The 25,411-nt window shown below is 37.1% G+C and overlaps 2 protein-coding genes across 5 annotated transcripts in view; one reads left to right on the forward strand and one right to left on the reverse strand.

Annotated features, from left to right (window-relative positions):
• LOC137284061 (ras GTPase-activating protein-binding protein 2-like) overlaps positions 1-3,188 on the reverse strand; it is a 38,711-nt gene extending 35,523 nt beyond the window's left edge. The window contains exon 1 of one of the 4 annotated variants that reach the window (XM_067815717.1): positions 2,978-3,188. The gene's annotated coding sequence lies outside the window, so the exon portion shown is untranslated. The remainder of the gene's footprint in view (positions 1-2,977) is intronic. The other 3 variants (XM_067815720.1, XM_067815716.1, XM_067815718.1) reach the window with 3 other exon arrangements.
• A 352-nt stretch (positions 3,189-3,540) lies between these two features.
• Positions 3,541-25,411, forward strand: part of LOC137284076 (uncharacterized) — a 36,859-nt gene continuing 14,988 nt past the window's right edge. Inside the window, exons 1-2 of the mRNA XM_067815748.1 lie at positions 3,541-3,759; positions 18,946-19,037. Of these exons, the coding sequence (XP_067671849.1) occupies positions 3,661-3,759; positions 18,946-19,037 (191 nt within the window). The 5' untranslated portion in view covers positions 3,541-3,660. The remainder of the gene's footprint in view (positions 3,760-18,945; positions 19,038-25,411) is intronic.

Consider the following 25,411-nt stretch of genomic DNA (forward strand, 5'->3'; position numbering starts at 1 on the left):
CTTACATAACATACATTTCCATAACTTTAATCAATGCTTAAATATGGGTCTAACTATATATCCATGCTAAAACTGTAATTATGCTGCAAGAGACTACCTGCACAAGAAAATGACTGCTCCTTCAGCAAGCTGTAGACTTGACTGCTTGTAATACTGCCTTGATCGCAAGCCTATTTGAAGGTATTTACAAATCTTTCATTGTACACTGATCGCTAGACTAATGCTAAGCCTCTGAATACATATAATTTTTATAGTAACAAACCCATTTTAATTGAAAAGGAGCCCCAAGGAGTCCAGATATTCTGAACCAGAGGAAATCTACCCCTGGGCCATCAAAGGCTTTTGGTACTGCTGAGAAAGCTTGGCAGTAGGTAAATTAATATGGTTTAGGGACTGTGAGACAGACTAACAAATCGTTCATGTTGAAGATAGTGTACAGAGTCATTGATTGGAATTTTTTTTTCAATCGATAACTGAAGTTTGTGAAATGATCAATAAATCAATCATTCCATTGACTGGTGCATCACTAGTGAGTGAATGAGTTTAGTTTTACACCGCACTCAGCAATATTCCAGCTATATGGCAGCGGTCTGTAAATAATCAAGTCTGGACTAGACAATCCAGTGATCAACAACATGAGCATCGATCTGCGAAATTTGGAACCTATGACATGTGTCAACCAAGTTAGCGAGCCTGACCACCCAATCCCGCTAGTCGCCTCTTACGACAAGCATAGTCGCCTTTTGTGGCAAGCATGGGTTGCTGAAGGCCTATTCTACCCCAGGAACTTATGGGTATCATCATGCACTATTTGGATCAAATGAATTACAACTGTAAACTAATATACATATATATCTTTGTCATTCAGTAATTTGCTCCATTACAAGGAAATATTTATTTTACGAAGTGGTAAGAATTCATTAGACTGGATACGTCAGCCATTTTTGTGCCAGTTCGGTGAGTGTAATCCTATTTACTAGAATTACTCCTAGGGTTAGGGTAAGGGACCTAATCCAATATAGTAGGTAAATGCATGAGTACCAAGTGTTTTCCTTTTCCATGTTTAATACTTTGTTCACAAAGAAAAACGGGATACCAAAAACTTCAAAAGTTAAATAAACGATGAAATGGTTTAATGTCGAAATTTGGGGCTGATGGAAATCGGCCTCCAGCAACTTACACCTCTAGATCTACATATTTTCAAAAATGACTCGAAGTCTTAACTCACCTCGTGCCGTCACCAAATATGCCCATGCCTCACTCATTCCTTAGCGCGATCCACATTATCCCTACTGGGTTCCTACAACACTTTTCTGTCACGAAAGCACACAAGCACCTCATTCATGCATGCACCGTGAAATCAACGTCTGACGCCTGACGTCAACAACCATTTTCAGTTCGAACCATATCGGCTCATTCAACACAACATTGTAGATTACGGAATAGGACGATTGTGCCAAATGATATCAGGACCATTCGGCAACCATCAGCAGATTGAAAGCACGAGGCACCAAGTCTACCCGTAACTTTCCGTTAATTTCCATGACGTCACAGGAATGACTAGCTAAATTTGCACATTGTGCAACAATGTGGACGTAGCTCAGTTGGTTAGCTGTCTGGCTAACAATCCGAAGGTCGCGGGTTCGCGTCCGGCGGGTTCTCACAAACTGGTTGCCTGTCTCACTGACATGTGACCTATAGCTGGGAACGTCCTCACGAGAAATCATGGTGCTGAATTCTAAAGGTGCCCCCTAAGAAGTAAACAAATCTCATGCTACAATCCCACACCAAATAGCAGAGTGAGTCTGAATAGATAATATACTTGAAGATAAAAAGGTGGGAAACTTGCCTCGCCATTGCATGGTTTACTTAGGGATTCTAATAACAGAAGACACTATCCAATGAAGGAATCGCTCTATCAGGTGCGGGATCCACTGATCCACAGCATTATTATCTGCTTGCACAATTGGGAACCGATGACATCTATCTACAAGTCAGCTGACCACCCGTTTCTGTTACTCACCCCTTACTACAAGCATAGTCGCGTTTTGTGGCAAGCATGGATTGCTGAAGACCTGCTCAACCCTGGATCTTCACGAGTGGAACAAATTTTGAGGAGGCAATACTGTTTCCTGAGATATCAGAGGTATGGTTGATAAAAAGAATGCCATGCTCTAAATGACAAGGAATCATTAGATAACCTTTGTTGAGATACAAACACTCGCATAAACTTGGTTTGGTAGGTGTATATGATAGGCTATAGCAACAAAACTTAAATATATTAATGGGCAATGAACTAGCATAGCAACAAGTTAGAATGTGCATCCACAACGTTAAAACAGACTTCAACGGTAACTTGCCGTGTTTGAAAATGGATTCGTGTTTCAAGAAAATGTTTGAAGTGAAGGGCGCGCATGTATTTCTCAATATACAGGGGATACAAAACTATTGTTCAGTTTTGTGTCAAGAACTATCTCCCAACTTAAACGATAAACGATTACCATAATTCAAACGTGCCCTCCACTCCGTTTAACTTCTTCTCTATACTTTCTATGAACAATTCTGAATTAACATTGTTAAACGGCTGGTTTGACCGAAAATTTGCGTTAAGATAACAAGGACATACGAAGTGAAAAGCCCATAAGAAATTGTGAACATATCGAAAACATTCAGCAAGTCTTGGACCACAGTTGAGTCTTGCGTTCGATGTTGCCGCGAAAACGTGATTTCATATTCCCCAATTTTCCACTAGTTTCATAAGATTTCATGAAGTATCAAACACGTATAAAGACTATTACTTCGCAATCGGTATTTAGAGATATATGCAAAATTAATAAAGTGCTTAACATTCAACAAAAGATACAGAACGGCTATGTCAAATTTGTACACGGAAGATGTTTTCGCACACCGGTTTCGTAGATGGAAAACATACAATCTATTACCATGAATACAAATATCAGATCCATTGGATACTCACCTCAAAAAAGATGATGATGGGTATTTAAATAGTGAGTTTATGTACACATCTGAATATAAATATGTTTAAAAGTATAATATTTAGGTGATTCAGATTAGATGAGAGAAATTTTCCTGTAGCACATGCACGATGCGCAGAGGAGGTCTGCGCAAACCGGGACTCTCCGCCTGAGAAAATGTAACCCCCTTTACAATGAGGATATTTAAAACAACAACGATTGTAGTAAATTAATCCTTTCCGCCAAAAATAAAATTTATATAATTCAACGAAAGTAAACTTCAAATGTAAATACAAACTGCGATGAGCGAAATTTTCCAGAGCATGAGATACTTTAATATGATTTGAAACATAAATAGTACCTCACTTGCCATTAAGAATTCATCATCAGGGCGCCACTGTTATTAGGTCATAAGTATAATTTTCTTTTTCAGTTGCTTTTTTTAATTTGATGCAATTAATTTGACTTTAGATACAATAGAAAAGAAATTTTATAGAGTCTGGTAAGTTTATTACACCATAGTCAACTAACAGTTTGAGAATTGCGCATGACCGTTGCTATTAGAAACCAACTAGGCAAAAGTTTATTTACACGATTTCATAGAGTCTGTCATTCTTCAGACAGTTGCACTGTTAATTATTGCTTGTTGATTATTAGTGTCAGCACCTTTGAATTGTCATCTACCATGGCTAACAGTTATCACATGGAAGCTCTTAGGAAACAACGCCTGTTGGATCGAAAGAATGAAGCACTTAGACGATTGGAAAGCCAGGGATCTGACTTGGTACGTACTTCACACTGGTGACTGAGTACCGAGTTATATTTTCAGGCGCACATATTCGTAAGGTTTGAAAAGTGAACGTTGTGCGAGAATTGTTCTCCCATGGGCCTGGATCTGCGCACAGCTATATAATTACACAGAAATGTAGAAAATTTAATTTTCTGTCCGTTGGTATAAATATAACTGCCACTACCCGAGGGGTTAGAAAATACAGCCTGATGTCTGAACGACATAAGTATATATGAAATGGATTTATGTGCTAATGCACAACGTCATGCGCTCACGATTAAAAATGTCGGGCCGCAGTAAATGGATTTTCTTCGATGATTTCAAACGTCAACAGAGAGAGATCATGGCGTATAAATACAAGGGGGCATAACTCCGCTATGCTTTACATGAGGTCAATTTAAAGGGGCACTGAGTGAGTGAGTGAGTTTAGTTTTACGCCGCTTTTAGCAATATTCCAGCAATATCACGGCAGGGGACACCAGAAAATGGGCTTCACACATTGTACCCATGTGGGGAATCGAACCCGGGTCTTCGGCGTGACGAGCGAACGCTTGAACCACTAGGCTACCCCACCGCCCTAAAGGGGCACTGATGCGGAGCAATTTCTGTGGACTGGTGTAACCTTTTGTTATTGTTTTTCTCCCGTGAGTACCCGCATGATATCCCAGCATTCGTGACTGGTTCGTGACCTGTGCTGCGCAGTCCGTAAGCGCAATTGATAGTTTAATTATAGACAGATCAACTAAGGTGAAGTCATTTTTACTTCATTACAAATGTATTATGAAAACAAATGAAATGCTTTGAAGGTTAATCATCTGCCAGTGGTAGAAATGGTAAAAAACGATTAGGACAGAAAAATAACGAAGCCAATGTACGTCTCTATATTTTGTCTCGCAAGCCTAATTATTTTATTGTCATATTTGTATGATTCTGAAAATTAGTAAAAGAACACATGATCTGCTTATACTCATAGTAAATTTCTAACATAACAGCAACATTTATACATTGTATAGATTGCCAATGTGGATCCTATTTCACACACATACGCGATCTAGTGTGTGTTTTCCGTCATACAGATTCTGCTGAATGCTACAACAAATAAATTAAAACAAAATGCAAATAATGAATGTAAAACAGACTAATTTTATAGCAACAATGTCAGGCTACTACCTAGTTCAGGAATATATCCATCAATATCCACGTAAAAGAAATCGTATTCCATTCATCTGCTGCTGGTAAATAATCCTGCTCTGTGTCGCATGTCTTACAACTGTCTCATTTGCGAAAAAGTAGCACATTGTTTCACGTCTTTCATTGGTGAAAACCAGATAAACCTCTCATTGGTCTCCCAAGATAGCACACCTGGCAACTAATTGTATGATGTCCACTATTCAAAGTAATTTAGTTAACCAATAATGAGCAATCAATCAGTCAACGCAAGGGTGGTTAATTCTTTGAAGGGAGGATGTTGTTTTTACAATCACACTTTACGACAGGGTGTAGTCATCTACACACACTGCCTTTTGACAAATCCGCTAGAAGATAAAAGTAATTAATCAATTAGTGTGTTATCGGTTAATCCTTTGATCGATGTTTGTTTTTGTAACTCAGCTGATAAACCCTCTTGCATCACTTACATGCACATATTACATAACATACACTACATTTGCCATTACAGACCTTAATTTATAATGTTGAGTATTTACTCCAGACAGGAGAAATGCCAAATGGGAACCTTTGTTGAGTAACCGAAGTGGTGTTACTACTAATTATACCTGTTATAAATTCATTAATTGACCATCCAGAGAATGATGACAAATAACACGTGTAGGTTTACACCATCAAACGCGAGTTACAGCAAGGAAGATGTAATCTCTGTGTCGCATGCAGCCTGAAAACACTTATGGGCCGAAACTGTTTTGAGGATACCAACGGAATTTCGTAACATAAGTAATACATACAGGCATTTGCTGTGTACTTGGGTAAATAGGTGAAATAAGGGGTTTTTAACGTAAGAAAATTTTCAGATTTCTCTACCAAAGGCAAAGTCATCGTTTTTTGTTTACGAATTTAAATAAATCAGCTGTGTGTTTTTATTATCATAAATAATAAACCATTGAAGCTACCATAGCTACCAAAATTTACGTATGATATTTGCTATCACAGCTGACCCAACACTCAAAACTACCTAAATATAAAGCTTTGCAATCTTCCGTACTGAAACAAATGGATTGATCCGTGCCTGTAGACATCATATTTTCATGTAACATGATTAAATATGGAGGTTAAAAACACAGAAATAGGATCAAATTGGATCAGTAACTATACCATCCAAGCATCCGAAAAGAACCACACTGCTGGGATATTTGGTTACGATCAGGCAAGGAATACCATGGATATTTTTAAACAAATGGCATATGATGGGCATCTGGCCTCCTGACTGTTTAGGTGAAGAAATTCTGCTAATATGGACAGGAGCCCAGTTCCTTTGTCCGTCACGGTCGAAGGAGCAGGCGCGGACCAATTTGCGGTTTGGTTTCGTAATTAGACCGTTGGCGAGAAACATTATTCGCTCCGCATCAGTGCCCCTTTAACTCAGATAACATGGAGAATTTGCTGTGGATATGGACAGTATATTTTCGTTATGTTTGTTCAGGGGACCAAACTATTCCAATATAAAGTTCCCCAATATGAGCGGATACCTTTAGGTAGTTTCACAATTTGTAAGAAAAGATGGCCTACCTTTAGAATACAGCACCACAAACTTTAAAAACACGTCATAATACTATTTTACATAATTGCAAGTGGTTGTGTTCAAAAGCACGTTCTTGAAACAATGCCCTATGACACTGGCATAGCAACCAAGGTCGTCAAGCTCAGCGAGTGCGTATAAGCTCCGCTCACTGATGTTTCATCTCTACCAGCCATGTCATTACAGAAACCCAACAATGTTGCGAGTTTCCAGTAGTAGTTCCCTGCGGATGCACAATTTTTCGCAAGCACCAGGTTTAAATATTTTTTCTTTTTTGACAAATATGCTCATATTTCTTTGTATTAAGAGGTGCTGAGGTGTTATATTTTGTGTATTTATATATTTTGTATTTCTAGATTTAGTAAGAATGACTTACATTGGTCACATTGTGCCATGTTTTATTATTCGCAGTTAAAATCTGAATATGGTTAATTAGAAATCTGAATATATTCTATATTTCAGTTTCAAACGTAACTCTTTGGGTCAAAGGAATTATAACTGTAAACTAATATACATACGTATCTTTGTCATTCAGTTATTTGCACCATTACAAGGAAATATTTATTTTACGAAGTGGTAAGAATTCATTACATTGGATACGTCAGCCATTTTCGTGCCGGTTCGGTGAGCGTATTATGTTTATTAGAATTATTCCAAGGTTTAGGGTTAGGGTAAGGGTTTAGGGTTAGGATAAGGGACCTAATCCAGTATAGTAGGTAAATGCATGAGTATATACCAATTGTTTTCCATTTCCATTTTTGATATTTTGTTCACAAAGAAAAATGGGAGACCAAAAATGTCAAAAGTTAAATAAACGATGAAATGGTTTAATGTCGAAATTTTGGGCTGATGGAAATCGGCCTCCAGCAACTTTCACCTCTAGATCTATGTATTTTCAATAATGATTCAAAGTTTAACTCACCCTTGTGCCGTCATCAAACATGCCCATGTCTCACACATTCCCTTAGCATGATCCACATTATCCTTCTGGGTTCCGTACAACACTTTTCTGTCACGAAAGCACACAATCATTTTTATACAAGCACCTGATTCATGCATGCACCGTGAATTCAACGTCTGACGCCTAATGTCAACAACCGTTTTCAATTTGAACCATATCGGCTCATTCAACACAGCATGGTATCTTGTAGATGACGGAATAGGATGATCGTGCCAAATGATATTGGGACCATTCGGCAACCATCAGTAGATTGAAAGCATGAGGCACCAAGTCTACCCGTAACCTTCGTAATTGTCTGCAACCAATTCGACTCTTTCCGTTCATTTCCATGACGTCACAGGAATGACTAGCTAAATTTGCACGTTGTGCAACAATGTGGACGTTGCTCAGTCCGTTAGCTGTCGGGCTAACAATCCGAAGGTCGTGGGTTCACGTCCTGCGGGTTCTCACAAACTGGTTACCTGTCTCACTGACATGTGACCTACGGCTGGGAACGTCCTCACGAGAAATTGTGGTGCTGAAATCTAAAGGTGCTCCAAGAAGATACCAATGTATTGTGACGTCATACGTTTCCAATCATCATATGTTTTCGATCGGTTATTAGGATTCCCATTTATAGCGCGACAATGCCAGAAAATCCATGAGCAGCAGTCTGCATGTCAGCAACACGATCCCCGCTGTTGGTGGGACACAAATATATAGGGCCGTTTGCTATTCCCGCGGTGAACACATTTTCTGCCGATACTTAGCGGTTATTTACATCATTGACCAGTAACTAGGAAGTGGACCAAGTGTGTGAATTATCAAAATTTTGCAATGTAACAATTATTCGTGAGGTTTAACCAACTTGGAAAAATTGTAGCTTTTTTCCGCCCTTCCCGATAAGATTCCCCGTCCTTACACCTAATAACGTTACTTTCCTGTTCCTCAGCGGTGGACGACCATGTTTTTCATCGAGCTCAAGTGGGATAATACACCTGATGGATCAAGTAGGTGATAGATGCACATGTTAGAGGGGGAATCTCTTCATTTAAAAACAATATGCATACATACGAAATGATTCCGTAAAATCGGCAATGAATTGCAAAATTCACTTCCAAACAGACACTGGTGCCGTTTATATCATTTTGTCTATATGAGGCTATCAACGCACAGAAGGCCAGTTACCAACAGTGTAATTATGAGGCTCTAGATAATGAGGATAAGCCTGTAGTAGCTGGACGGGGAATGCTATGGCATTCCGTCTCATATGGTACTCACCACGATAAATGACATGGGAAATCTACTGCCACAGGTGTTTTGTTCCCGGCTACACTTAACACTGTTTTATAGCAATTTAGAAAGGCAAATTCTTTATTATCTCTGCAGTTTGAAATGTTTGACAGCACAGTGCGGGGTTTTGATGCAATGGGCATGCCATACTATCATAACATTGCCAAAAATATTCAGCCAATGAAAGGATCAAAGACATATGATGTCATGTCCGGCGAAACTTTGAGATTGCTCCGACAGCAGTGGCGGATTAATGCTAGAAAATGCGTGATATGTATGTAGATTTAACAGTTTATGAAATAAACTTCATCTTGTCTGAAGGTAGGTCTTACGACATTAAAAGATTGTATTTATTTTTCTTTCACAAAATATTTTATTGCTATTCGATCGAAAAACCCATTACGCCAGGATACTACATGCAAAAGCAGGTAATAGCGATTTGGATGGCCCTATTAGACGCAATTTAGTTCTTAGATTCCCATATTCCCCTGTTTGTGTTGATGTATTTTGATTAATATTGCATCATTATTAACAGAGTAACAGACACATCTTCAAATGTAATGAAATAACTGAAAATAATGCAAACATTTTAGTTGACATCATAGCATGTTTTGTGCATTTTGTGACGCTTGTTTGCTGATTAGTATATCTCACTTAATTTCCACTGATTGTGCGAAAGGTCTCGGCTTCTATGTCAGAATTCAACACACTTTAGACAAAACATAAAATGAATGGTTTTATCATTGAAATGGCGTCCCAGGCCTGAATAAATCAACAATTACATGGTTTATAGAGGATACTAAGAGACCTTCTGTGTAATACCATTTTTATTAAAACGAGGGAATGATTTGGTTTCTCTCATTTTGATACTAAATCTTTCATATGGACATATGGTTTGTCTAAATTAAGATATAACCTGGTTTATATATGTTTAAACAATTTTCGTATAAATATTGTTTGAGTTAGATATCCTACTATCAAAATATGTTTTAATCGAATTTGAATTGACTTTATTATCGAAAACAGTGATCATTAAACGTTTTTGACAAACTCGCACCTGGTCAGTCAGTTTTCTTAATTGTTTTGTGAATAAAAACGACACAAGCAAGTGCAATAAACAAGACAATTCCTTTAAATATGTGTGCCTATACATTTCATAAAATGTACAAATCATTTTCATTAATATTATCAGTTTTACTTACAAGGTTGAATTAAATTGCTGTTTACTAACCTGTTCCTAAGAAGCTGCAATATTGTCCCATCTTTAATTTTGTACATCAGTATTGTACATCAGAGAAACTAAACCACATGACTGTCATGTTGCAGTAATGGCTACATGTGATCTTCCAACACTTGTGTAGGGGCTTAAAATGTGGTATAGTACACTTTCTGAGCCAATTTCCCATGTAAATATTATTCAAACAATCAAAAGCCTTCAAAGAATAAAAACGCATACCCCTATATCCAAATATGATGTGATGTTGAACAAGGATATATGTAGATACTAAAATTAGTTTCATGCAAAAATATCGGAATGATGCGCAAAATATACATGACAATGCTGAAAGTGCAGTCGGACTGATAAGGTCATTGTGTTTACTCTTGTTCAGCTGACCTTCATCTCAACCACAACTAATGCTTACATGAAATGTTTCTGCTGTCTGGTCGATAATCCTGTATTACAAGTTGAAAATGATGGTCTCTTTTGTTTACTATTTTTTTCAATGTGTCTGCTGTTTTTGGTTTTTGACTCGGCCTTTGTGATGATATCCCAAACTCACAGAAATAACTAAGAGCCTAAAAATTGATTACAGTATAAAAGGTCGAACATTAACTAGTGGTGTTCTGAGTAATTGAAATAATCAAAGCCTGGTCGCAGTGACCAAAAGACCAAGCAATGAATCACATTTTCTCATACCGAATACAAATGATTTTGTAACTACTGTTTATATCTTTGAAAGACTCGACAGTGGAACATATCACCAAAGTTGTCAAGGCTTGAAAACTTGTTTAATTCTTAGGAAACACTTCAGTAACTGAAAAGTCATCATTGAATATTTCATGAAGACTCAATGAAGTTTATGTTCTTGCACATAGTGTATTTATTAGTAGTCATCACCTTAAAGTTGGACCTGCAATAACAACCTGTATGGGAAAATTCGAAAAATTATGCTAACCAAAATTTTGGTAAAGAGGCAATCATCATTTGTGAGATGTTAACTGATTCCCACCACTAACATTAACCATACTGTATTCTAAACACGTTTTAAGAAACAAACTTTGCCTGACATTGTCAGGAACTTGCCAGGATCGTTACGTGCATACATGGAAGATCAAAACCAGGATGCTGACCAGCAGATGTAACTGCATACGTCAGTCTGCACTGTTCCTCTCACTGACGCACCCAGAAGAGTGTGTCCCTTAGTACCATTGGAGTGATGGTTCATGGGTGACATTAACATGTCAAACTATTGAATGTTTGGGTTAATATATTACTTTGTGTAAGTATGATCTAAAAGCTAGGCATAATGGTGAAAATGCAGTGATAGAAATTAACACTCACCTGAGGCAAATAGAATTTTGCCTGGGCGAAACAAAACCATGCCTGTGGCTTGCTGGTTGGCGACTTATGTGTCACTGATTATATATACGTTAATAATATTGACAATTTTCTCTTGATATGGTCTGCCACACACATGTTCCTTACCTTAGCTTTCATTCCGTTTGTAAACACAGCAATCTGAAAGTTCATACTTTAAGAAGTAAGAGACTGGTAATGGTGGAAATATGTGGTTGTCTACTGAAAACGTACAGCCACCTGCCAAAATATGGAAATCGTTAGACAATCTTAGGCTCAAGCGGCAAACTTATAAAACAGATAAGCAAAGTTTTTGTGGCTTGTTCACACAGACTGATAACCTCACAAGATTTTGTCATTTCCATTAACTACAATTTTTAAAATGCCTCATCATGGTCATTTAGGATACATGATTTTAATGGTTTTGCCTCAATATCTAGGCTTTTGCCTTACTTGTACTACAGAAGGTTAATACACTGCTGAGTTTTTCACTGCATTGTTTTGGGTTTTTATCCCCCCACCGCCTCGTCTGTTTGTCCGTCCGCCCATCCGTCCATAATCATTTTGTTTCCGGAACATAACTCAGAAACCATTCAATATTTTTAGACCAAAGTTGATAGATATAATAATCTCAACCTATAGTTGTGCCTTTTGCTATTTACAGATTTGTTTTGTTTTTCCATGGAACATTTTGGTGTTAGTTAGTTAATGGTGGGGTGGACTTTCTGGAGTAGAACTCAAAAACCATTCAATATTTTTCATCAAAACTTGGTAGATATACCTATCAGAAGCTAAAATGGTGCCTTTTGCTGTTTACAGGTTCTTTTTGATATCTCAGTTTCTCAGTTTCCATGGAAACAATTCGGACTTAGTCTCAAAAGTGAGAGGTGTGTTTCGTTTCCGGCGCACATCTCAAAAAGTTCCTAATATTTGTCAACAAAACTTGGTAGATATATGTGGCAGACCCCAGTGTGGTGCCGTTTGCTATTTACAGATTTTTGTGCTGTATAATTTCCATGGAAATGTTTCAAACTTAGTTTCAAAATGGAGGGATGAATTTCTTTTTTGGAGCACAACTCAAAAACTTCTAAATATCTTTCTGCAAAACTTGGCAGATATGTAAGGGAGACAGTAAAGTGGTGCCTTTTGGTATTTTTCAGATTTTTGAGATTTATCATTTTCCCAATTTCTATGGAAACAATTCTGACTTAGTCTCAAAATGGAGGGATAGGCTTCATTTCCGGAGAAAACTGTTTGATATCTTTAAACAGATTTTGTCAGATATATGAAACAGATCTTGAAGTGGGGTCTTTTGCTGTTTTACATATATATATTTATATTTTTCATGACCTCCATGGAAACGATTCAAACTTAATCAAAGAAAACATCATGTAACTGTCAGATGATTTGTCCTTTCAAATATGAGTGGGGGCAGATGATATGTCATCTTTTGATGACTCTTATTTAATTGGGCCAGTATGTTTTCATGTTTAACAAGAAGACAAAGTCATCAATATCCCCCGGCAACAGCAAAATAGCCTTCATGAATATGTCTACAAGTTATGATTATGCCAAAGTTTTGGTGTGTATATATAGAAAATTGGAAGGAGAGTAATGAAAGGTTTTGAAAGTTCTGCCCCTGAAAGGAGCACAATCACCTATTTCAGTCAAACTTGTTGCCTAGGAATTGCCAAAATATTTTAATCAGAATTCAAAAATTAGCAAAAGGCACCAATACAACAGTAGACCAAGCTATGTACCAAGTTTGGTGAAGAAATAAGGAATAGTTTGGAAAAGAGCGGTACCACCAATTTCAGTTGAAGTCAGACCTGTCGCCATGGAAATGCCAAAAATATGTTTTCAGAATTCCAGAACTACCAAAAAGCAGCAGTACATCACTAGATCTGTCAATGTGCCATGTTTGGTGAAGAAGCATTGAATGGTTTTAGAGCTCTGCTCCAGAAAAGAGCACTACCACCAATTTCAAATTAAGTCAAAATTGTTTCCATGGAAATGCCAAAAGTATTTTATTCAGTATTCCAAAACTACCAAAAGGCACCAGTACACCACCAGACCAATCTATGTGTCATATTTGGGGAAGAAATAGTGAAAGGTTTGACCTATCTATTTGCCAAGTTTGGTGAAGAAATATTAAACGGTTTTAAAGTTCTGCTCTGGCAAAGATAAATGTGCACGGGCGGATGGCGTGCATTTTAATACCCCCCTGCAAAGTGCATTGCAGGGGATGAAAATCATGTCAGAAAATGATATTACTTTCTATCTCTGAAAAAATGATGCTATATTTCAGTACATGCTAATCAGAAAAATTTAGATTTCATTGGTCTGACAAGAGCCAGTTCTAAATGCCCCATGGTGTGGGCAGACTTGTGATGGGTGCAAGGGGGAAATATTATCTTGAATTTGAGCATGAGAAGGTGATTTATCATGGAGTAAAGTTTATCCACATTTATTATTAATCATAAAGTCACAATAATTTTTATGTTAGAAAGCAATTTTTAGGAAAATATGAATGTAGTGACTCAACATGTTCAGCAATTTAGGCTCAATGTTGAGCAATTTAGGCTCATGAAGACTGATAGTCTGTTGTAATATACAGTCAGGCCACACTAATCGGAACACATCTGTTTTTCAACAAAAACGTTCGGATAGTGAAACATACAACTGAAACTTCCCTTTGACATGGCAATACAAAAACATATGAACGAATGCTTGACGAGATATTTCTTGTAGTGGGTCCTGAATGTTCTTATGATGCCAGCATCCATTGGCTGAATGTGCGATGTGGTATTTAGGGGCAAGAAATGAATTTTCACGTTGGTCAGTTTGACACTGGCACATTTGTGACTGGCAGCATTGTCACAAAGTTAGATCACATGTCGACCACGTGTTCGCATCTGTTCGTCAAATGATTGTAGCCAATCACAAAACATATCTGATGTCATCCATGTTTACTTGTTAAACCGATATCGGACATACATGTCTGGATTTATGTCCCTTCCAAAACATCTGGGACGTCACGAATTTGCAATGACAAACAGCTTGATTTTGACCGATCCAGTGCCAGCCATTTTCTTGGTTGCCAGGATGTGATTTGGTCCGAGTTTATAAAACAACCCGCTTTACGCCATTATGACTGACAAGTGTCACGTGCAGGTGATCTCATTTTGACACAATCAGTGTTTCATACAGCAAGTAAACATGACGGGCATTACTCAAACTAACCAAGAGTGAAACCTACTAATTGATCAAAATCTCAAACTAACGACGTGTTCAACTGGGAAGTGTCATTTAACAATTACCACTGAATGGGGCTCACGGTGTGAGGGAATTATCTGAACCTTTTTGATGTACCACCGGATTAATGAAGTAGAACTATGTGTAATTAGATAAGCTGTTACAGCTAATTAACGTACGGATACGGAGTGAAGCACTGTATTAATGAATCAACAGGTAATGAGTTTACATAGTAAACAAGATTGGTTACAGCTAGTTATTGTTCGGATATCGCAGGAATCGGATTGTTGGGGTCTGGACTAACGCGGCCTGACTGTAACATACTTTCAAGCATACAGAAAATGTGTCAACAAGATAAGTGCCACTTCAATTAAGAGGATTAAGTGCCAAATAAGTTTCATTTCATTTAATGCAGGACAAATCCAGTTTTTCTACCATCAATGAATCATACCCTTTTCCATGTTTCAATTTTAAAGAAATAAAGCCCAGAAACGTAACTCAGAATGGTTTAGACACACCAACCACAGGTTAGTTCCATCCCTCAGCATACAGTGTTTGTACCAACTCTTTGTGTCCACCCCAGCTATTTATATGATCGTAATTAGTTTCTTGTCATACTGGCTCATGCTGCCTAATCCCCCAAACAACCAGCAAACTATTAAAAAAGTTTTAAAGGTCAGACCTGTGAAGGTCCAGGGGTAGAATAGGCCTTCAGCAACCCATGCTTGTCATAAAAGGCAACTATGCTTGTCATAAGAGGCGACTAACGGGATCGGGTGGTCAGACTCGCTAACTTGGTTGACACATGTCATCGGTTCCCAATTTCGCAGATCGATGCTCATGTTGTTGATCACTGGATTGTCTGGTCCAGACTTGATTATTTACAGACCGCAGCCATATAGCTGGAATATTGCTGGGTGTGGTGTAAAACTAAACTCACTCACTCACTTTTAAAAGTCACCTGCAATGTAAAACACAACTTTGCAGATTCTGATACCTTTCAGTATGCACTTACCGAAACAAATCATCAAAAATGACAATTCAGCCTATAACGTTGATAAAAAACGTGATGAAAAAAAAAGCCCTCGAATTCAAATGATTCACTAAATTTCCACCAGCACTGGGGGAAACAGCTGTGCTGCGCTGCACCCATAATGCATACCCAGTGAATAACTGGAGCTTGAAACAGTATGCATGCCAGGAGTGTGAAGTCATGAGCAGTAGTCTTATTTTGGTATGTACGTGTTAAATAAAAAAATTGTTGATTATGGTAAGCAGCTTCTGTCAGAGAAAGCTCAATGTCTGATTTAAAGTTCTGCTTTGGACCTGGACAAATGACAGTTTCCAGCCACGCAGTAGTTCACCACTTCTACTGAGATGATTTTTATTTGGATTGAATGCAAATTCAGAGAACATGCATTTACCTTAAATTTTCTTTATGGATAACAACTTCTAGTGTATATGATTTTGTTTCACAACTTTATGTGAATCCATACTGAAATGACGCATCAAGTACAATAAAAGAAATCGTTATCCATAGAGAATCTTACTCGCCATACTTCTAAAATGCCCATCAAAGAGATCATCTTTCTGTACACACAATGAGCCCTCAGCGTATAAGCAAATGAACCGGCCAATCGGAAGCCATCATTACACTTGAGTGCCCACTCACTCGCTATGACTGGGTTCGGTCTCCCGAGGGCTTCATTTTGAGGAAAGTAAGCCCAAGTACAACATATTGCTCTTTTGAATCGAGATTGTACGCTTATAATTTTGTTTATTTGTTTTTTTACAAGCAGCAATGTATATTATATGTCATGAATAAGTGATAATTGTGTTTTAATTATGATTGATTTTTTGGTTGCATGTGACCTTTAAGGATCAAAATCACATGGTACCATATTACATGGAACCATAATGATCACTGATTATTTACATGGAATGGGTACAGTGTGATAAGGGCATATACATTATACATGTTGATCTGTCCATTGTATTTCTGACAGTTACCATACTTATATTACCTCTAGAGATGTAAAGATTTTATGGATGATCAACTTCTTTCTTTTGATAATGGCGACATTTCTGTATAGGTTCTTATAGCGTTTTCATGCATATGGGGGAATGATTGGGTACACAAGTTTATATACAAGATAAGATAATGAGATAGCAATAACAAGGGTGGGAAAACAAAGCATCAAAGAAAGTTACATGGGATTAACATGACAATTAGTGAATGTGAGTTATTTAAGAAACCCAATGGTGAAACCATAGTAACGAGGGATGTCGGTGTTCTCCCATTTGTGAAAACTCCCAGTTGAGAGACACATTAATTAATTAATTAATCCACCTCCTTGCAATGAGAATGGGAACAGCCCAGTTGGTGAAAAATACCCATGGGAGGTAATGCTCATTACTGAGTCACTTAACACCAAAAACATTGTTCATTGAAGAACCTTTATTATCCCCCGCCACGCGTATAGTGCGAAGCGGGGGGATATAGTATTAGGCTCTGCCTGTCCGTCCGTCCGTATGTACATACATACAGATTGGAATATCTTAAGAACCATTAACTAGATTCTTTTCATATTTAGTATCTAGGTTTAGCACAGTAAAAGAAAGGTGACCTTGACCTTCACCTCAAGTCATCTCAAGAACTGTTCCCTGGATTTTCTTGAAATTCAACACCAAGCTTTATCTAGGGAAGGTGCAGGGCCCAGTTGATTTGGGTGACCTTCACATAGTTTTCAAGGTCATGGCGACACTTTGAAGATTTACGCATGATAAGCTGCTTGTTAGCTTGTCTGCGAGATACCTCAACCACCGTTCTCTGGATTTTCTTCACAGTCAACATCAAGCTTCATCTGGAGAAGGTGCAGGGCCCAGTAGATTTTGGTGACCTTTACTTAATGTTCAAGGTCTCAGAGACATTTTGATTATTTCAGCATGTCAACCATCCTCGATATCTCCAGGGTATATGTTCCGATAAGTCTCCACTATACCCTGGACGCATCTACGGCTCTGCCAGATAAATTTATTACCTCCCTTGACTGTCTTGTCATCCAGTCAGGTGTCTACGCTGGGACGTTGAGCGAACCAATCACAACTCACTTTCCTTTTTTTAATTATCTAACTGATTATACTTGGCAACAGAAACCATGCAGAGGTTCTCTGGAAGAGGTAGAAGGTGTTCTTGCATATGTTGTTTTAAAGTTTCGGACCTGTCAATTTGTTTGTATGATTTCCTTAAAATCTGGGACGCACTGTGAGCAAACCTTCACAGTTGCGACCGCTACCTTTGTTGACACTGGCAAGATCGGTTATAACGGCGGCCTAGCTGATTGGCTACTGAGAGAAGGCGGAGTCAGCAAAGGGAGGTAATAAATTTATCGGGCAGAGCCGTAGATGCGTCCAGGGTATAGTGGAGACTTATCGGAACGTATAGCCTGGAGATATCGAGGATGCATGTCAACATGTTATCTCAAGAACTGGTCACTGGGTTTCATCTTATACCGCTACTTCATTTTCATTACTTTTTAAGTATAATTTGATAATTTGTGTCAGGGATTATGTCACCATATTGACAATGCTTCTTGTTTTCAAAAAAGAACATCCGTAGATACAGAAATAATGAAATAGATTCTGAAAGATATGTAGCGGCCAGGCCGACATCGGTACTTGTAGACGGCCTGACATAATTATAATGGTGATCGAAAAGAGCAGTCAAAGGTTGATAAATATATTTGTATTAATTATTGATGAAACAGTTATTGCAATCAGATTTTATGATTTACGATCTGTCATTTAGGCATTTGATGAGAAGCCAGAGTGGTTTCAGTGGATAATTATTTGTGGTTGGGTGGTTGAAAGCTGATGGGTTGTAATAGCCTTGATCCCAGTTAACAGAGGGATCAAAACTGAACATTTCTAATGCCATGGCCAATTCATGCTTCGTGTAACCATGTTATTTGCTTTGTGTTTTGACAGTGTCTTTGTTAATGTTGTGTTGAGGAAATTTGAAAGTTTTGAAATGGCTGATTTGGTGTGCACATTGTTTGTTGATATGGTTTACTTCACCTGTTGTGGCTAGAGTACTCCTGAGTGTGGCATTAAACAATAAACAAACAAATTCCTATTATTCATATCTTGTATCGTACTTAACTCTAAGTCTTACTTTAAGTATCTTACTTAACTTTTGATTGCCTTTGGTTTGACTCTCTAGTTTTTAAGGAAAAGCTTGGTGTTGTGATACTTTTGATACGGTGTGAATAATTTATGAAGAACATACTTGAATTGGTTGTTGTGAACAGAAATATGTGTTTGGTCAGTTGAATTGTAGCACTGTGATACTTATTTTCACAGACAAAAGAGGCAGTCATGGATGGTTATCTTTCGAAAAAGACACCAAAAGAATCTGTGCTCATTACCGATGGAGGCCAGTTTGATCAACAGAGGTGGGTACCTGTGTAAAGTTGTTCTAAAAAGTAGATCTGCATAACTGAATAAAGAGATGGAGAAATTAAGTGCCTTAATAAAAACCAAAGATCTGTTTCATTTTTAATGGGTCTAGCATACATTAACATCCAGTCAATCATTTAGGTTTGATTTGTATGCTACATTTTCCCACTGCAGCCATCTTTTATTGGCCTTAAAATCCTTCAAACAATAAATAAGATTTTGACATCTAGTGAATGAGCCATATTTTTTTTCCATTTCACTCATCCCGACTGTGATGCAAAATGGAGCAAGTCTAAATTGTCCATGGGTAGGCATAAGTGAAGGAATGTTAATCACTGCAGTAGTCTGCAATATTTGAAAGAAATTGTTGAAGGGTAAAATTTGAAATCAAATCATGTATCGCTTTTTTTTTGTATAACAAGGGGTGATGCACATTAAACACTGTTAACAAGTAGGGTTAATGCTCATTACGCAACATTTGCATTTGTTTCACTGTTCCAACTACTGTGCTTACCCCCTTGTAATAACAACCAATAATAATGTTCTTTGATTGTTTGTTAAACAACTAGCTAAGTTGACTAAAATTATGACACATAAAGGGGCAAGTTTATACGAAAATTAACCTTTTTTCATCATAAACATGTTTTGTCAAGTAGTTCTTACAGCCAAAATAGTATAGATATCAGAAGTAGCTAAAATATTGTTTGCATTATATCAATTCAAATTTTCCACCAGTACAGACACATGCCAGTTTTATTGGAGTACTTGACATTATAGCCGTAGACTTGCATGTTAATTTGGTGTAGCATAAATAATTTTCATGAATTTAATTTTTGTAAGATACTTGTCAAACATTACAGATTTGAGAAGAATAATCTTATCTACAATCATATAATTTGTGTTAAATTTTCGTTGCTTATATATCAAATAGGAGCAATTTTACCAACGTGGTATTTTTCCTCATTTCTGACTACAGTCGAACCCCATTGTCTCGAACTCAGTTGAGACGAATTCTCTGATGTGTCGAACTGACATCTCGGTCCCTGCCGATTTCCTTATATTTATCATTATTTTTACCCTGATGTGTCGAACTAGATGTGTCGAATTCCCGGTTGTGTCTAACTTATTTTAGGGTCCCCAAAGGCTCTAACAAGTACAAATTTACCCTTTTGTCTCGAACTGTCAAAGCTGGTTGTTGCAACTGAAAACTTCAGTCGCGCAATCGGAAGTCATCCTCATAAACGTGCTACCTAAAGATCAAAAGTAACGATTAACGGACTCAACAATCAAGTGACATGTTTAACTACGCATCTATACACACATTGTCAGCACACTTACCAACTGAACTTTACTCAAACAATTAACCATAATTAAGTTGTTACCAGTGACACGTTGATCACAGACCGACAGGATATCTCTAAACAAACAATGGCGCATGTTGTTGTCATGTGACAGTCTATGTTAGCGGTCATGTGATTTCCTTGAAAATACAAAATGAGAAGTGAGGAAAACGGAACTGGATTATCTAAATTGATGTTTTGTTTTTGGTTTAGTATTTAAGGTGTAGGATCAATTTTTTTTTAACCAGTACGGTTAGCCACATGGCAGAACAATTCAGCGAAGGACCCGATCAGCCCGGGGGGATAACTGGATCGCATGTTACACCTAAAAAGCGCAAATTATCTGTGAAGACAATAGAGACAAAATACGAGGCTGTCATAGCTGTGGAGTCGGGTGGAAAATCCAAAGCAGAAATTGCAACTGAATTTGGCATACCCAGAAATACACTTTCTACATGGATTAAAAATGCTGATAAAATCAAAGAGGCATTTGTTCAGCCAACCAGCTTAATACATTAAGAAACCTTTTGAGCAATTCTGCTGTGATGCCATGCCCGAACGCCAAACAGACTGTAATTTCGGATTTTTTTTTAAGAGATAAATTCCCCACTTGTACACGTATGTACATTCCGATTCCATTTGTATGAACTATACAACTTTTTATACTGACTGAAAATGAATTAGTGCTTTCTACTGAATGGGATCGCTTGTGAGTTTGTTAAATTATTCTTGTTCTTATTTTTTTGTATGCATATTCATTTCCATGACGAATAATGTGATTGAATTGATTTACATTTGTACATTTGAATGAGCCATATTTTTTTTCCATTTCTCTCATCCCGATTGTGATGCAAAATGGAGCAAGTCTAAATTGTCCATGGGTTCCAAATTTCCCAACTCACCTTTTAATGTTGATGGAGTTCATTGTCTCTGTCCAAATTGTATATTTTCAGAGACTGAGTAGTAGTGTAGTCTAGGCATGCAAAACATATTTCTCTCAGTTATCTTTAGGCATAAGTGAAGGAATGTTAATCACTGCAGTAGTCTGCAATATTTGAAAGAAACTTTTGAAGGGTAAAATTTGAAATCAAATCATGTATCGCTTTTTTTTTGTATAACAAGGGGTGATGCACATTAAACACTGTTAACAAGTAGGGTTAATGCTCATTACGCAACATTTGCATTTGTTTCACTGTTCCAACTACTGTGCTTACCCCCTTGTAATAACAACCAATAATAATGTTCTTTGATTGTTTGTTAAACAACTAGCTAAGTTGACTAAAATTATGACACATAAAGGGGCAAGTTTATACGAAAATTAACCTTTTTTCATCATAAACATGTTTTGTCAAGTAGTTCTTACAGCCAAAATAGTATAGATATCAGAAGTAGCTAAAATATTGTTTGCATTATATCAATTCAAATTTTCCACCAGTACAGACACATGCCAGTTTTATTGGAGTACTTGACATTATAGCCGTAGACTTGCATGTTAATTTGGTGTAGCATAAATAATTTTCATGAATTTAATTTTTGTAAGATACTTGTCAAACATTACAGATTTGAGAAGAATAATCTTATCTACAATCATATAATTTGTGTTAAATTTTCCGTTGCTTATATATCAAATAGGAGCAATTTTACCAACGTGGTATTTTTCCTCATTTCTGACTACAGTCGAACCCCATTGTCTCGAACTCGGTTGAGACGAATTCTCCGATGTGTCGAACTGACATCTCGGTCCCTGCCGATTTCCTTATATTTATCATTATTTTTACCCTGATGTGTCGAACTAGATGTGTCGAATTCCCGGTTGTGTCTAACTTATTTTAGGGTCCCCAAAGGCTCTAACAAGTACAAATTTACCCTTTTGTCTCGAACTGTCAAAGCTGGTTGTTGCAACTGAAAACTTCAGTCGCGCAATCGGAAGTCATCCTCATAAACGTGCTACCTAAAGATCAAAAGTAACGATTAACGGACTCAACAATCAAGTGACATGTTTAACTACGCATCTATACACACATTGTCAGCACACTTACCAACTGAACTTTACTCAAACAATTAACCATAATTAAGTTGTTACCAGTGACACGTTGATCACAGACCGACAGGATATCTCTAAACAAACAATGGCGCATGTTGTTGTCATGTGACAGTCTATGTTAGCGGTCATGTGATTTCCTTGAAAATACAAAATGAGAAGTGAGGAAAACGGAGCTGGATTATCTAATTTGATGTTTTGTTTTTGGTTTAGTATTTAAGGTGTAGGATCAATTTTTTTTTAACCAGTACGGTTAGTAACATGGCAGAGCAATTCAGCGAAGGACCCGATCAGCCCGGGGGGATAACTGGATCGCATGTTACACCTAAAAAGCGCAAATTATCTGTGAAGACAATAGAGACAAAATACGAGGCTGTCATAGCTGTGGAGTCGGGTGGAAAATCCAAAGCAGAAATTGCAACTGAATTTGGCATACCCAGAAATACACTTTCTACATGGATTAAAAATGCTGATAAAATCAAAGAGGCATTTGTTCAGCCAACCAGCTTAATACATTAAGAAACCTTTTGAGCAATTCTGCTGTGATGCCATGCCCGAACGCCAAACAGACTGTAATTTCGGATTTTTTTTTAAGAGATAAATTCCCCACTTGTACACGTATGTACATTCCGATTCCGTTTGTATGAACTATACAACTTTTTATACTGACTGAAAATGAATTAGTGCTTTCTACTGAATGGGATCGCTTGTGAGTTTGTTAAATTATTCTTGTTCTTATCTTTTTGTATGCATATTTATTTCCATGACGAATAAAGTGATTGAATTGATTTACATTTGTACATGTTGTAATTTAAAGATCAATACTGCCGTAAACGTTTATTGCAAAGATATATTGTTCGTTTGTGTATCCTACTGCAAAATAACGATGTGTTAAGCACCGTGGTCGTGTTGGTTCTTGGTCTTTTCAATGCTGACGGATGTGTTGAACACTCGGATAAGTCGAACTTTCCCCTTGGACCCGACGAGTTAGACACAACGGGGTTTGACTGTATTTCCCTTGGTCATAATGGAAACAAAATCAAAATAGCAACCAGCAGATTGTCAGAATGTTTCGGACTACTTTCATGTCAGACTTATTGAATGAAAATACCAAATAAGTAAAACAATGTTGATATATGTACAACATCACTACTGGATGTCAAACTGTTTCTCAAAATGGCATGTTCACTGACACGAGTACACAGGTTTTTTCAAAGGAAACTTTTATTGTTTCAAGCAACTATTATGTATAATTTACAGTAGAAAACACTAAACCTAGAACAAATTGCAAAAGAATGTATTTTGATCAATTTAAGTTAATTAAACTGTGTACAACAACACATTAAAAATGTAGAGAATTCATATGAGGGGAACATTTTGAAATGTTGCCTTGAAATTGGCTAGTATAGATATTTTGCCGAGGAAAAATAACATTTGAAAATCGTGCCTGTTGGCATTTATATTTTTCATGATTTCCATGAAAATGATTCAAACTTAGTCTAAGAAAATTAAGCAACAGTCAGATGATTTGTCCTTTCAAATGTGTTGGGACCAGAGGAATATGTCATCTTCTGATGACTCTTGTTGTTTAGAGAGAAATTCATCTGTATGTTTTCAGTACAAACAATCAAATATTTTGAAAAAGATATAAGGTGGTAACGCACCAATTTTTTTAAGTTTGCCATTTAATTCCATTAATGCTTTTTTGCCACGTAAGGAGAGATCTGATAATGACTTGCCGAAGCTGACAGTGTAGGTGAACAGAAAACCAAAATACTTACAGCTTTTGACTATTTTCAAATTATTACCTTTAAAGTACCATACATCTGTACCTTTAAGTCTACCTCCCCTCCTAAATACAACATTATTAGATTTATCAAGGTTAACGTTTAAACCCCACTTGTCTGAATACAATGCTAAAATATGTAGCTGGCTTTGAAGACCACATTTAGTGTCTGAAGCTAAAATAACATCATCAGCGAAAAGTAGCATAAATGTTTCTATTATATCCAGAAATAACTGAATTCCATGTTTTCCGCTTTGTGAAATTTCTGTGGAGAGCTCATTTATGAATAGAGACAAGAGTACTGGACTTAGCATACAACCTTGTTTTAGACCAAAATGTGAGTTACAGTAGTCTGTGAAATGAGAATTTCATTGTACACATGATTTAATGGAAGAGTAAATGCCTTTGAGCGCTAGCATCATTTTTTCATCCAAACCATAGCGTGATAACAATTTCCATAATTTATATCTGTCTATTGAGTCAAAAGCCTTCTTAAAATCTATAAAAGCAACATACAATTTTTTCTTTTTTTGCTCAGGCATTTTTTGATAAGCACATTCAAAGTGAAAATATGATCCATAGTAGAATAACCTTCTCTAAAACCCGCTTGGGTTTCTGATATCTTGTTCTTCAGAACTGCCCATTGTGTGAGACGATTATTCAATATGCTAGTATATAATTTACTTAGAATACTTAACAGTGAAATACCCCTGTAGTTGTGTGGGTTGTGGATATCACCCTTCTTATGTAATGGAATTATTATTGATTTACTCCAGGTATCTGGGAAGCTACCACTCTCAAACAGTTTATTAAATAACACAAGCAGAAATGGCGTAATGAGCTTTTCAGATGATTTGATCGTTTCTGCTAAAATATTATCAACACCAGGCGATTTACCAATCTTTAACCATTTTACAGCATCATGAATTTCTTCTTCTTTAATTGCTCATTCCAAAATCTTTTCCTCAGCATCGCATGATTCAGGACATAGACTTGCAGCACATGTATGTTGATATTGGTCGATAAGATCAGTTTTATCATACAGGGATTTGAAGTGATTAAGTCATGATTTGTCAGAGATGTCAGGCATTGGTTTCCTCTTTTTAGAAAAAATTCTCACTTTCTTCCAAAATAATTTAGGGTTATGTCTAGAGTTACTTACTGACTGTTTGCTGTTGGCTTATTTTTTTCCATTTTCTACAA

This window comes from Haliotis asinina, chromosome 5, assembly GCF_037392515.1.
Source record: "Haliotis asinina isolate JCU_RB_2024 chromosome 5, JCU_Hal_asi_v2, whole genome shotgun sequence".
NCBI lineage: Eukaryota > Metazoa > Mollusca > Gastropoda > Lepetellida > Haliotidae > Haliotis > Haliotis asinina.